Here is a 15,229-nt window from a genome sequence, read left to right as displayed (position 1 = left end):
CTGATTTATCAAAGGGCAGATTAAAACCAGGTGTTTCTTATAGAAGTTGCCCCAAAAAGGTTTTCCCTTCCTTCTTTAACTAACTGAAAGGCAAATCAGAAACTAGAATTATTTCTGAACAGATTAAGGAAAAAGATTATCACTCTAACAAGGCACTCACAGAAGGACAACTGCTGTCGCAAGGTCACTAGAGTTATGAAAGAGAAGGCAGGATGGCGGCTGCCCGGTACTGGGGAGAAGGGGACGGGCGGTCAGTGTTAACGGGGCAGAGGTGCAGCCCTGCAAGGTAAGGACGGTCATGGGGAGGATGATGGTAGCGGTGCACACCGACATGAATGTACTTAGTGCCGGAGAGCCACACACTTGGAAGGGAAGCCCAGTGTATGCTCCGTGTGTTTTACGACTTTAAAAGACACTGGGGGAAAAGGGTGGCAAGGAACATCACTCAAGGTTCAAAACTGAAAATGGAATATGAAGGTTTTACCATTTTCACGGAGGCTTATATTTTACTTTTGAACTCTGGGCAGGCAGGAAATGGAGATGGTCTTTTAATTTTCATATACTTGCCCCATGAAAACTCAAGCCTAAACTTATCTATTTTCTTTATAAACTGGATTAGGGTCTTTGAGATGGGCCTTGGTTTATATCGGGCTTATATCGGGCTTCCCTGATAGTTAGTTGGTAAAGAATCCACATGCAAGGCAGGAGACCCCAGTTCGATTCCTGGGTTGGGAAGATTCCCCTGGAGAAGGGAAAGGATACCCACTCCAGTATTCTGGCCTGGAGAATTACATGGATTGCATAGTCCATGGGGCCGCAAAGAGTCAGATACAACTGAGTGACTTCCACCTTCATTCACTTTGGTTTAGTGCTAATTAGCAACAGTGCTAATTCAAGTTAAACTCTGCCCCCAAATCCTTTCGAATACTGACAAACAAAATTCACTGATGTAAACTACCTCAACTGATTCTCTGGAAACTATAAAAGACTCAGTCATAAGAACTCAAAAGCGCTACCTTACAAAAAACCTTTTTAAATTTTTCCCATGAATTAAGTAAATCTTAACGGATTTGAGGATTAACTATTAAGCCAAACTTTTTTTAGCGTTAAGATGTATTTTGACTGTCTCTGCCACTAAATATAAATCATCCTTTGAGTTCTGGCAGGTGGCCTGTATTATATAACAGCCGTCACATAAACAGCCAACAGGCCCCAGGTCGTTCAGTCTTTATAATCTGCTGAGGTTAGCGAGTGGGTCTACCTAAACAGCACCACAAATGTTATGAAGAAGTATATGCTTTGGGTGGACTAGGAGGATTTGAACCTATTCTCTCTTGTTGTTCAATTTTGGTTTTTGTTTTAATTGAGATATAATTTATATAGAACAGTTTATTAGTTTCAGGTGCACAACAATTATTTGATATTTATACATACTGACAAAAGACAACCACAAGTCTAGCTAACATCCATTGTCACAGTTAGTTATAATTTTTTTTCTTCTGATGAGAATATCCTTCAGTTTTTACCAATCACACTACCTTGAAAGCCCGAGCTTCAGAGTTCCTGTTAGCTACAGTCTGGGCCAATAAACTTTGCCACCCCATTGGATCTTCTTTGTAGGAGAGCTGACCTGCTCTGAGCTTAACATATAAAACCCCATCCTTGGAAAGAATGGACCTGAAAGAAAACAAGAATGGATTTAATACAAGGTATTACTGGGAGTTGTTGCCCGGAAATGCAGTTCCCAATACTATTTCACATGAGACACAGTATTCACCACTTTCTGCTATGTGATTATTTACTGTGTTGAAACTAAACCAGCCCCTACAAGTCATCATCAAGTTCTGCTTTTCTCTGCTGTCAAGATTCAAGGAACCTATTAAATAAGGCAGCATTCTGACTATTTGCTCAGGTATGAATTTCAAAGGAGACATTTTATCTAACACGTATTCCCTTAAGTACCTACTGATTGGTTTACAGCAAAAAGGAAAAGATGCTCCAAATCTAAAGATAGAATAATACTAAAAGCAGCTATTTATAGTCTGGGAGAAACAGAAATGAGGATGATACTATAAAAACTGTTATAAATTGTTAAACTTTCTGCAAATTTAAAGACTTAATTTACATGCTAACTGAAGTATAAAAATTATTAGCACTCTCTGTTCATCAAAGTAATTATCTGCATATGACCATTTCCAACCAAAAGCAATCAGCCATCCTCTTAATTTTATGAGGGCCATCTAACCAGAAAATGGTAAAGAGATGCAACAGCAGATGTGGTCTGACAAACACCAACTGTCACAAAGTTCCCTCTGTGGACAGATAAGCCAGCTTCACTTTCTTAGATTAAATCTTTCATTACTGCTCCAGAAGACAAGCCCTTGACTGTCCCAATTTAAGTCGCTCAAGTTTCTCAGTGAATTAATAATTAGGGTTTAACTTCTGAATGTAAAATTTTACTTCCTACTACAAGCTTTTTCAAAGAGAGAGACCATCTTCTTTAACACTCTACATATTGTCCTGGATGAGATGAAAGGGTGACAAGGAGCATTTCACATAATTATTATCATTTATACCTTCCCATATATTTCCGTTCCCTTCACAAACACATCTGAGAAATTTAATGCACTTACTTCAAGTGTTGTGTTCCCTTGCTTAAATCTATGAGCAGCTCCCAGTATCTTGGGCCTTTAACTTTAATCTGCCAAGATAAATGTGAACAGTCAGTCCAATCCTGGGGAAGTGTTAGTAGATGAAATGAAACCCACGCTTCTCCGAGGAAATGAGAATAAACTGGGCTAGAAAGAGATGGTGAGAGGTGAACAAGCCCATTTCCAAACGAACGCGTGAGTCACTTCTCAGGCCAGCTCGGCACTCGGCACAGAGCTCCCAGCGGGGACTCTCCCTCCCTCAGGACCACTCCTCCTGCCACTGCTTAGAGAACGCTGAGAACGCACAGGCTCTTCTTTGGCTATCTTTAATGCTGTTATCCTGGTTGAATCTACCCTTGATAAATCTCTCTATTCATATCCTACTCACCTGTTTTAAAAGGTGGAGTTCTGGAAGAAGGGTGGGGGCCATCAATTCTTCTTTGGTTTGCTCATACCACTGAGTGCCCTTCACAAACAGGAGAGTCACCGTTTACTACACAGTTAGGGGAAAAGTATGAAAACCACTCACCACTGCATGCTTTCCCTTCCCCGCAGGTTGCAGACAGACTGTCAACAGCTTAAATCCCCTCTGATACTCAAGTCTGACGGGCTACCATCTACTGTGCTTGGCAGAGCCCGCACCGCCTCCCAGGGCTCCGAGCCCGCACTTCAGCTGCAGCAGCGCTGCGCCTCTGCCCTTGCAGGAGGCCTCTGGCCTTCGGCACACTGTCTTCTCTGCCAGGAACGTGCCCGGCTCGGCCGGCAAACCTCAGTCCAGACACCGTGTCTGCCGTGATGGCCTCCCAACTGCCAGGAGTGTTGGTAAGAGCACGTGTCAGCTCCCTCCGGCCCCACACAAACCTCCAAATATCTCAGGCTATTCTGACTGAATCCTAGCCTGACTCTTCAATGACAGACATTCCTTAAGGAAAATGACAGTCACCTCAACTTTGTATCCCAGAACCTAGCAGTTTTGGGATTTGCTATTTTTTTGTTTTCCTGTTTGTTTTGACCACACCACATGGCTTATGGGATCTCAGTCCGCCGACCAGGGATTAAACCCACGCCACAGCAGTGAAAGCTCAAAATCCTAACCACTAGGCCACCAGGGAACTCCCTAGCACAGTTCTGATACACAGAAGGTACCGAACAATTTTCTGAAGGGAGGATGTGCGTGCGCGCTCAGTTGTGTCAGACTCTGTGAGACCCCATGGACTGTAGCCCGCCAGGCCCCTCTGTCCATGGGATTTTCCAGGCAAGAACACTGGAGTGGGCTGCCATTTCCTCCTCCAGGGGATCTTCCTGACCCAAGAATCGAACCCGCGTCTCCTGTGTCTTGTGCATTGCCAGATGAACTCTTCACCACTGAGCCGCCTGAGAAGCCCAGAAAGAAGGAAGGACATAATGGCTTATAATCTGTGCATGCACGTAAATCCAACTCTCTCATTACACACTCTGAAGCACTAGGCTGACGTCCAGAAATTACTCTAACTCCCTTCATTCTTTGGAGCGCAACTGTCAGCTTCGTAAAGATAACAGATTTACAAACTACAAGCTCTAAAAACCAAAGAGCAGCTGACAGTCCCTAAACTATTACATCTGAAGGCTACAAATGAGCCTGAACGGCCTGGCAGGATGTACATTAACTGTGGAGGCTTTAATTTTTAGGAGAACACAACTCACTATTGTCATCTTTTAAAGGACAATGCTTTCAAAAAACTTTGATGTGCAAAGACGGATGAGCGGCAATAAAAAGCAACAAGGCAACAACTACCTTATAGGTGACTTCTAAGAGGGCGTAGCAGGGCGTGTTTGTGTCCACATCCACGGGCACCAGCAGTCTGGGTTCTGCAGCCAGCACGTACAGGTGCCGGAGAGCCTGGAGGTGATACCTGTTCACAGAAAACACAAAAGGCCATGACAACCGGAGGCAGCACAGCAGCCTGCGAGCTGAGACACGTCAGAGCCGAGCGGCGCCCGTCCAGGACGGCAGTCCTCAAGGGTGATGCTGAGACTCAACTACAACATGACAGAGAGGCTCTCTCGTTGCACTAGTCACACAGAGGCTCTTGGTGCTTATCACCGAACTGTTCTGTGTAAGACAGCTGACACTGTGGCCAGCAGCTCTCCCTACTGCTGCTCAGTCGCTAAGTCGCCTCTGGCTCTCCGCGACCCCGCCGACTGCAGCACGCCAGGCTCCCCTGTCCTCCACGGTTTCCCGGAGTTTGCACAAATTCATGGCCACGCAGTCGGTGATGCTATCTAACCATCTCCCTTGTACCCTAAGCGATAGTGGACTTCAACAACTCAAAACAATCTTCCTTAAACTTACAAGTAAGAGACCATGCATCAGAGTTATACTAATTTCAACAACAATATTCTTATGCACCATCCATCATTAAAGTTTGGACTTTAGGGATTCCCTGGCAGTTAAGACTCCACGCTTCCAGCACAGGGGGTGCGAGGTTGATCCCTGGTCAGGGAACTAACACCCCACATGTGGTGCGGTGAGGCCAGAGAAATGGTAAACAAGAAGTGCAGTTTGGACTTCACACCAGGCTACCTCTGTGAAGGCGGCCTTCCTGTCATCTCTGGCTGCACGTGACACTGCGGCTCTGAGTGGCGGCGCATTACTGTGGGCCTCCCTCGCTTGCGCCTTCCCTGGCAGACCACTGGGGCTGCCTGCAGCTGAGCTCTCAGAGCGTCCTGGATGTCCCTGGGGCACAAGGGGCTATCTTCTGCCCTTCCTCCACAAACGGGAGAGACTGGCTGGGCCCGAAACTTGTGGTGGTTCTTTGCGCTCTGCACCCAGAGCTGCTGTGTTATCAGATGGCGTCTCCATGCGTAGGCTTCTACTCGTCACTGCCACTTCTAAACTCATCCTTGGCTGCATTTTCTTGTCCCTTTGTCAGTTAAACAAAACTTCTCAGCATTCAAAGACGGAGCAAATGGAATTCATACAGACATTGCCACTACATTAGATAAATTCCTCTCTCAGAATTAAACACTTTGGCCAAAGTGTACTCAGTTTCTCCTGCTGCTGTCCTCTGTACGCTGAGTTTCCCCTAATGATACCCCTAGTCTGGCCTACTTCTGGGTTTAGAGCAGTTCAACTGACTGGAGAATGGGAGAAGGCTGGTCAGGCATCAGAAGCCCAAAGTTCTCTTCTGGCTTAATATTTTGCGAGAAAAACTTTTTAAAAAGATTTATCCAGGAAGATAACTAAGTTTAAGAACACAGTATAGCGAATTTGGAAATGAGTCCGTTAAGCCAAAACACACTCAGATGACTCCCCTCCCCCAGATAACTGAAGAAAGGCCACGTGAGGAACACCACTCGGCTCACCGGTTGTCAGTGCTGTGAGCTGGGAAGTGGGGGTACAGGGCACACAGGAGGGCGGCGATGGACGAGTTTGATGTGCTCAGAGAGTACCTGCAGAACAAACACGGAGGGACAGGCGTTACTCATCACACAGCGCAGACTTTCAGCTTTCACAGCAGCCTTGAGAATTGGGAAACTGGGGTATTGGGGCAAGGTGTGTTGATGAAACTAGTGCCTTGATCACTGTGGGTGCGTCAACAATGGGAACATTTTAGTCAGTCCTTAAGCCATTTCAACATCAGCTACTATTTAAAGCAGAAGTGACACATCACAAATGTTAAATTTCAAAGCTTAACAAAGTGTTGACCTAAGAGAGAACAGCAGCGAGAACAATGAGCGCAACTGTAGAGATTATAGATACTGAAAAAGTCATGTGTGAACTACACTGCCTTCTTCTCCAGCTTTATATACACCTGTTAATAGAATGCTGAAACTTACTTCTAAACATACAGGGTTATTTTTTTTACTGGGTATCTCAAACACTTTTTTCCATTCTGTAAAGCATAGGTGTTTCCTTAGAATGCTAGACTAAATAAAACAGGCAAAAGCTATCATTAAAGAGTTACAATGAATGAATGAACACCTATTCCTTGAAAAACACAGTTCTGTTTATCATTGGTAAGCTAAACTTACGTTATAAAGGCCATACACTCTTAGTAAACTAAAATCCTTTGAGGTCTCCGTCGTGCCCGACTCTTTGCGACCCCGTGGACTGTAGCCCCCAGGCTCCCGCCCCTGGGACTCTCCAGGCAAGAGCACTGGAGCGGGCGCCATTCCCTCCTCCAGACTGACATTTTACTGCTGCCCAAACTCAGCATGGCAGACAGGGTGACTGACAGGGTGACTGACAGGGTGGCTGACAGGGTGACTGACTGACAGGGTGGCTGACAGACAGGGTGACTGACAGACAGGGTGACTGACAGACAGGGTGACTGACAGGGTGACTGACAGGGTGACTGACTGACAGGGTGACCGACAGGGTGACTGACTGACAGGGTGACCGACAGGGTGACCGACAGGTGACCGACAGGGTGACTGACAGGGTGACTGACAGGGTGACTGACAGGGTGACTGACAGGGTGACTGAAGGCTAGTCTTTCCCACAGATGTTCCGAAATAAAGACGATTCTGGACATCACAGAAAACCACTGCTGTCATTACTCAATAGACATACTTTTTATTATACATATACATGTAGACTTCCCCCTATCTCTTTCCCTATCTCTTTTAATAATTAGGGTATCAAGTAAGAATTCAGTATTTATTATACACATATATATTTTATGAAGAAAAGATTTCAAAATTTAAAACACAGAAATACATCTATTTTGACATGAACATAAGCTAGGCCATTTTCTCTTTACCATTCTGATAAGTCCAAAGATAAACATTAGATATTAATGTCAGAAATTTTGAGATTAAGCATAAGGGTTAACTATGCTAAGAGAAATGTAAACCATGTCACAGAGTGCATACAATCATTCAAAGATAAAACAGTCACTAGAAGAGCAACAGCAGGATGGGCAGAAGGGGAGAAAAACTACTCAATACACAAGAGAGCAAGTAGAGTCCTACAGCATGTGAGGACAGAAGATGACCCTGAGCAAGAGAACACAATAAATCAGAGGCTTATTTTGAAAGGAAAATATATTTTAAAAAGTAGAATTTTTATGATAATCTTTCCTTAACCATTCTTAATTTTAAACAATTAAAAGACAAAAGTTTCTACAAAATGTGTCAAAAGGAAGTGAATGCACATCTTTAATAATCTTGACTTTCTGTACTTGTGGAAGGGTGTGTTCCAATGTTTAATCACTCTCAATAGTGTAAAATAACTACTGACTTAACAGATATCATGTCAGTTGTCCAAGGTCACATACTCTAGAGCTAAATAAATGAAAGGTTACACTATACTCATAGACTTTAAGACTCAACGATGTCAGATTTTAATTCCTCCAAACCAGTGGAAAGATCCAATGCAATTCCTAGCAATATTTAATCATGTTATTTAGTTTGGAAAAGTCACAAACAAATTCCACTATTTATATAAAATGTAGAGAGCTAAGAACAGAAAAATGTATTTTCAAAGAACATAGCTCACTTTGGAGGATTTACTCTACTGGATATCAAAACTTATTATAAAAACTACAATAATTAAGTCAACTGTGGTACTGTGCAAGTATAGAAAAATAGACAACTGAACATAACAGCCCAGAAACAAACACATGGACATGGACACTTAATCTACAACTAAGGTGGTGCTGCCAAACAGTGGAGGAGCAATAAACTGTTTCTTAACAGCAGAGAGTCAACTGGGACGAGGGGGGAGGGGGAAACACAGAAAAATCAGTTCTGGTTAGATTCTAAATCCAAATGTGAATGGAAATGCTGAAAAACTTCTAGAAGATAAATAAGAGAATATCTTCATTTCTGGTGGGTAAGGAAATATTTCATCAAAAGGACAAAAAAGGACAAACCATCAAAGAAAAATATTCATACTTCTGTTGATCAAAAGATAACAAGAGAGTTAAAAGGTACGCCACAGAGTAGAAGATACCTACAACATAAAGAATGAACAAAGGTCTTGGAATCAAAATGATAAACTAATGTGGAACAGTCAAATTAACAGAAACAGAGAGCACAACAGTGTTTGCAGGGGACTGGGCAAGGCAGGGAAATGAGGAGTACTTGCTTAGGGGCTACAGTGCTCCTAAGTACGTCAAGGCTGTATATTGTCACCCTGCTTATTTAACTTATATGCAGAGTACATCATGAGAAGCGCTGGGCTGGAGGAAGCACAAGCTGGAATCAAGATTGCTGGGAGAAATATCAATAACCTCAGATATGCAGATGACACCACCCTTATGGCAGGAAGTGAAGAAGAACTAAAGAGCCTCTTGATGAAAGTGAAAGAGGAGTGAAAAAGTTGGCTTAAAGCTCAACATTCAGAAAACTAAGATCATGGCATCCGGTCCCATCACTTCATGGCATATTGATGGGGAAACAGTGGAAACACTGGCTGACTTTATTTTTGGGGGGCTCCAAAATCACTGCAGATGGTGATTGCAGCCATGAAGTTAAAAGACGCTTACTCCTTGGAAGGAAAGTTATGACCAACCTAGACAGCATATTAAAAAGCAGAGACATTACTTTGTCAACAAAGGTCCATCCAGTCAAGGCCATGGTTTTCCAGTGGTCATGTTATGGATGTGAGAGTTGGACTATAAAGAAAGCTGAGCGCAGGAGAATTGATGCTTTTGAAGTGTGGTGTTGGAGAAGACTCTTGAGAGCCCCTTGGACTGCAAGGAGATCCAACCAGTCCATCCTAAAGGAGATCAGTCCTGGGTGTTCATTGGAAGGACTGATGCTGAAGGTGAGACTCCAATACTTTGGCCACCTGATGCAAAGAGCTGACTCACTTGAAAAGACCCTGATGCTGGGAAAGATTGAGGGCAGGAGGAGAAGGAGATGAGAGAGGATGAGATGGCTGGATGGCATCACCAACTCAATGGACATGGGTTTGGGTGAACTCCGGGAGTTGGTGATGGACAGGGAGGCCTGGTGTGCGGCAGTTCATGGGGTCGCAAAGAGTGGGACACGACTGAGCAACTGAACTGAACTGATAGTGTTTCAGTTTTGCAAAATGAAAAGGCTTTGGAGATTGGTTGTATAACAATGTGGATATATCTAATATTACTGACATTTAAAAACAGTAAGATGATAAATCTTATGTTATGTACATTAAACCACAAATAAAAATTTTTTAATGAATAAACCAATATGAAAATGGGTAGCAAGAGATTTGGCCATCACCAAAGGAAATTTTCAGTTGGCCACCAAAGCTATAAACAGGCACCACATACCATTATTCAAGAAAATGGAAATTAAACAAAACGAGATACTACTACACAACGGCTAAAATAAAGGCTAACAACAGCAAGGACTGACCAGGATGGGGAGCAACTGGAAATTTATATGAGGCTGATGGGTATACAAAATGGTAAAACCACTTTGGAGTACTGATGGCATTACCCACTGAAATATAAAAGAAATATATACCCAATGACCCAGTTCTACTCACAGATCTGTACACAACAAAATCAAAAACATGTACAAGAATATTCATAACAGTTTCAAACTAGAAAACAAGCATATCCATCACTAACAGAGCAAATGAATAGCTGTGGTATAACCATACAATGGAATTCAACAGCACTGAGACATGAATAAACGCTACCTGCCACATGAATGAATCTCAAACACAATGCTGAGCTAAAGAAATAAAGTATGCAAGGACACACAGTATACGATTCCATTCTAATTTCAAAACCAGTCTAACATGTTAGAAGCCTACAGTTATGTTTGGGCAGAATACAGTAACAGTAAATTGGAAGGGACAGAGCAGTTGGAGATGGGTATTCTGAGTGACATCTTGCTCTATGGAACATCTAAGAGATTCTCAAATTGTAGGTAGTTCACTGAGTCATGCCCCTATGACTTGCACACTATTCTGTAAGTGTATTTTATCCAAAACAGATCATTAAAAGCCAGGGAAGTCGTAGAAAAGGATGAGGTGGTCAGGAATGATAGATGCTATAAAGAGAGCAAGAAAACTGAAAACAGCAAATCCGATAGGCTTTGGTGACTGATAGTGTTCATGCCTTTTATGAGACAACAATTTAGTAGAAGAGTAAAATCATTCAAGAGTGAGGAACAAGAAGTGACACAATGAAGTACTGAGTCCAGACCCTGAGAAAGGCAGTGATGCCACACGTGTTAGAGAGAGGATGGTAACTCTCCTAAAGAAAAAAAAGTTGGTCGCACAGTCGTGTCCGACTCTTTGCGACCTCATGGACTGAAGCCTGCCGAGTCCTCTGTCCATGGATTCTCCAGGCAAGAGTACTGGAGTGGGCCGCCATTCCCTTCTCCAGGGGATCGTCCCGACCCAGGGACTGAACCCAGGTCTCCTGCACTGCAGACAGATTCTTTACCAACTGAGCTACCAGGGAAGCCCCCCATAGTGTGGCATAAATTAATTGATGACTAAACTATATTACCTGCCTCCTCCCAAAAATAGAAGTCCGAGGGCCATGTGATGAGCTAAGTGGAAACCATAGTTCATCTCACCACCTGTTTTCATGTGTACGAAGCGACAAAGCTGCAGAACCTTCAGGTTGCCCGAGCCAGCCATCACCATGGCGAGAGAGAGAAGCACCACGCTCAGGCAAGTCTCCAGGTTGTAAGGACCTGTCTGGAGACACGGAAGATGACACACCACGTCAGCTGTGCTACGTTTTACCATCAGAACTAAAGCAGCCAGCATTAGACTACAGATGGTCACAACTTAAAAACCTCTGAAAAAATGTTTTCTCTGATTATGAAATTTAAGTTCCAGGTGGAAAATTCAGACAATAAGGTATCAAGAAGGAAATAACAATTACTTGGAATACTAAAAGCTATAAACTGTTGGCTTTCTCCCCAAATCTTACCTATAGTATCTATCTTTTAAATGAAATTGAGATATTATTATATATAGTATTTTTAAGTTTTTAATCTATTTTATTATAAGCAATCTTCACTAGTAAAAAATTCTTACACCACATGCTATTGATAGCCCCTCTATATAACAATGTAGATATACCATAGCCCATTTTTTGACTACTTTTAGATTTTTTTGATGCTGACAATTTTCTAATATCAATAGTGTTAATTAAATCTGTTTTTTAACGAGGAAATAAAACCCTGTGGTCTTACTATCATCAGAGCAGCAATCCTCAATAGCAACTGTATTTTTTCTAAGTAATTTTTCCAACAAGCAGTTATCAGCATTTAGTATTGAGAATGGCATAAGATTATGACAATCCATGAAGGTCATGGCTTTTCTTAATTATTCTCTCATCATAAGAAATAAATGCCTTTAAGGGTAGTCACATTCTCAACCAACTAACCAGAACTAAAATACAAAGATGAGCCAAAGCCTCAAACCTCCCATTCTAAATTCAAAGACTGTACAGATATTTGGCAACACATAAGTAGTTGAATTATCAGTGAATTTTCTTCAAGTTTAATTTTATTCCCAAGGAGAACCATCACAAAAAGACTTACTACAGAAGCATTAGGTGCAGACAAATAAGTCATAAAATCTTTTGCAAATTTATGCTGGAAAAAAAACAAAAGAAAAAATTTAAGGTTAAAAGATGCATACTAAGGCTCTGTAAAAAAGAAAGCAGAACAGCGTCGAGGAAGATATTTCTTACCAAACAGTTAAATGCTGATAAGTTTTCTGAGCCAGCAAATCGAAAACCCAGAGACAAACAAGCGCCTGCAATGATGTAGACATGTGCCTGCCTGAAAACAGATCACCACAGATTGAAATATTCTCCTTGTTTTGCTTTAAAATTCATTATTACTATTATCTGGGGACACAAATAATAAATACTCCTGTTCTCTAAATTAGTTCCTCTACTTCTGGGAATGCTCAAGCGCACCTGTACTCAATCAGCTGGGCAGGCTTCCATCTGCTTTCCTTAAGCAGAAGCACCATGTGGCTCTAGCTGATAAAGTCTGCCTCATGCCTGCACTGTCTCACATGTAGCAAAAGAAGATAGTTTCTAACAATCACTGAGATTTTTTTTTTAATGAAAAGGATAAAAAAGGAATATATATAAGTTAAATCTCTGATACTGTTTTATGAGGGTAAAAATTCTATGCTTTAGAGAATTAAATAAAAAAACAAACTGGTGAACATCTGATAAACCATGGTTAGGAACACGGGGGATTTAGAATAATTACTCGAATCAAGGACAGCATCTCTCTTGCACAATATATTTCAACTCATTCATCTGACAGATACTGGAGTAGCTAATGTGAATTAGATGTTTTAGGACTTACGACAAAGTTTCCAAATTCAAATCCTCTGAGCAAGGCAATTCAATCTCACTGAGAGAGATACTATTTTCTCTAATAATCTGTCAAGACAGAAAGCAGAATACTTGGATATTAACATTCAAGTTACAAGTATCTAGTAATTTGAATAACAAGATACTGCTTATGGTCATATTTACGTAAACTTTACCAAACCATCTCATTCAAAGGCCTATAGTTTAATCACACTGACTGCAATCCAATTTCAGATCTAAGATGGGGCAAATACCTCAATAGGGCTGAACAAATACAAACTGGACTACTTGAGTATATTCTGTTGCAATAACAGAGCAGCAGTATTTCACGCCAGTGAAATGAAATGCAAGGACGATGGCCACAGAGGAGACCTGGGGCAGAAGTGAGGGGAAGCAGCGGGAAAGCAGAAGAAGGCAGCTGGAAAGAGCTCCTAACCAGGGACGTATGAATGCCTCCAGTATTCAGACTCATGACCATTCCCAGTACTGAGCCTGCCTTCCTACCACAGACAAGGTTAGTTACCATCCTAGTCACCCAAACTGTCAACATGTTAACTTGTTAACTATTGTTTAGAAACCCATCCCTTTCCTTTCAGTATGAACAGGAATTTATTTTTTTAAAAATACAGAGAATATCTAACTTTAAAACCATGAACTGATTTCTCTTCACTTAAATACAAATAAAAAAGATAAAGCTATACATTTTTAAAACTTATGAATGCAAGCACATAGAAGAAAAACTATGAAGATTTATTCCTATGACTCTTTTTAGAAGACTTTTCAGGATGCTTTCTATAATAAACCAGTAAGTATTCAGAGCCGCTTATGATACAATCTTCTTATATACTGAGCACCGCCAATCAAAAAAAAAAACTTGAAATACCTTCTCCCTTTCATAATCTCAATGAGGTAAGCAATTACGTTGGCTATGTAATACAGGCTGATAACTACTTCCATCTTTCTTCCTCTTGTCTTTATTTTTAATTTGGAATGTATCTACTTAGAAATTGAATGAGAATTCTGAAAAACTGACGTAACTCCAAAGTGAGCAGTTAATATATACATGGATAACCTAATTATAACTTTCACTATATAAATTAGCAATAATATCACATAGGAATCAAATATTTCTATTTTGAAAGCAGGCAGTTACAAGCTCAAGCTCCTTTTTATCTTAAAAAGCATATAGCCTGGCACTTAAAGGCCTAGGTTCTAATTGAAGCAGGGCCACACATTAGCCCTGAACCACCTCTGTAAAACAAGCAAAAATTATATTCCTACCTTCTAGGTTTCTATGAGAATTAGAAGACTTAACCTACTCAAAGCTCTTAAAATTAATACCTAGCACGTATTCTTTGTGTTAGCTGCTATTATTATCATTATTATAGATCTGTACCATTCTTATCACAAGATCACACTTGATCATAAACCACTTAAAGCATCACTAAAACCTTGAGTTATAATAACTGTGGGGGGGGGGGCGGGGAACACACTCTTCAGCCTAGCCCTTTTATCTTTTCTACGGCCTCGTAAGTTTAAAAAAAATAGTAAGAAATATGAGGCGCAATCAAAGGGAAACATGTAATTACTTATAAGCAGGCTGAGGCACACAGGAATGAACAAGAAAAGACCACCAAACTGCTCGTTTCTTCCCCTGATCTTTCTTTATTTGGCTGTGCCAAGTCTTAGTTGTGGCGTGTAGGATCTTTCAGTTGCAACATGTGGGATCTAGTTCCCTGACCCGGGATCAAACCCGGGCCCCCTGCACTGGGAGCGTGGAGTCTTAGCCACTGGACCGCTAGGGAAGCCTAAGACAAAAATCCTGAGATCTCAGGACTTCCCCGATACCCAGTGGCTAACACTCCACGCTCCCGGTGCAGAGGGCCCAGGTTCGATCACTGGCAGGGGAACTGGATCCCACATGCTACAACTAAGCGTGTGCATGCCACAAATGGAGATCCTGCACGCCACCACACAGAGACCAGCGATCCTGCATGCCGCAACTAAGACCCAGCACAACAAAATAAAGATAAACAGTAAAAAAAAAAAGTCTCACACTCGGAAGGCCTAACAGCTAGTTTAAGTCTCACCCTACCTCTTACTAGCAAGGGTGGTTTTGGACCAGTCTGTCCTCTTTCAACCTAACAGTGAGGTACTGAGCTCTAGCTACTGTGTGTGAGTTGCTAGGAATGAAAGATGGAAAGATACAATAACTGGCCTTGAGGAGTCCTGACATAACAAATAATCAAAAGTACATCATTCCCACCCATACACTGGGGGCAATACTTCAACAATTAA

At 41.8% G+C, this 15,229-nt stretch overlaps 1 protein-coding gene across 2 annotated transcripts in view; it reads right to left on the bottom strand.

Moving 5' to 3' along the window:
- The window catches only part of ANAPC1 (anaphase promoting complex subunit 1), a 95,602-nt gene that overhangs the window by 16,571 nt on the left and 63,802 nt on the right, over window positions 1-15,229 (bottom strand). For both annotated transcript variants that reach the window (XM_018054804.1, XM_018054805.1), the window contains exons 35-43: window positions 12,924-13,000; window positions 12,290-12,380; window positions 12,138-12,191; window positions 11,090-11,283; window positions 5,997-6,083; window positions 4,426-4,543; window positions 3,040-3,117; window positions 2,634-2,701; window positions 1,539-1,677 (exon numbers count right to left, since the gene is read on the bottom strand). In XM_018054804.1, the coding sequence (XP_017910293.1) occupies window positions 1,539-1,677; window positions 2,634-2,701; window positions 3,040-3,117; window positions 4,426-4,543; window positions 5,997-6,083; window positions 11,090-11,283; window positions 12,138-12,191; window positions 12,290-12,380; window positions 12,924-13,000 (906 nt within the window). The remainder of the gene's footprint in view (window positions 1-1,538; window positions 1,678-2,633; window positions 2,702-3,039; window positions 3,118-4,425; window positions 4,544-5,996; window positions 6,084-11,089; window positions 11,284-12,137; window positions 12,192-12,289; window positions 12,381-12,923; window positions 13,001-15,229) is intronic.

The sequence above is a fragment of the Capra hircus genome, chromosome 11, assembly GCF_001704415.2.
Source record: "Capra hircus breed San Clemente chromosome 11, ASM170441v1, whole genome shotgun sequence".
Lineage (NCBI taxonomy): Eukaryota > Metazoa > Chordata > Mammalia > Artiodactyla > Bovidae > Capra > Capra hircus.
This window is presented reverse-complemented; position numbering and strand designations above follow the sequence as displayed.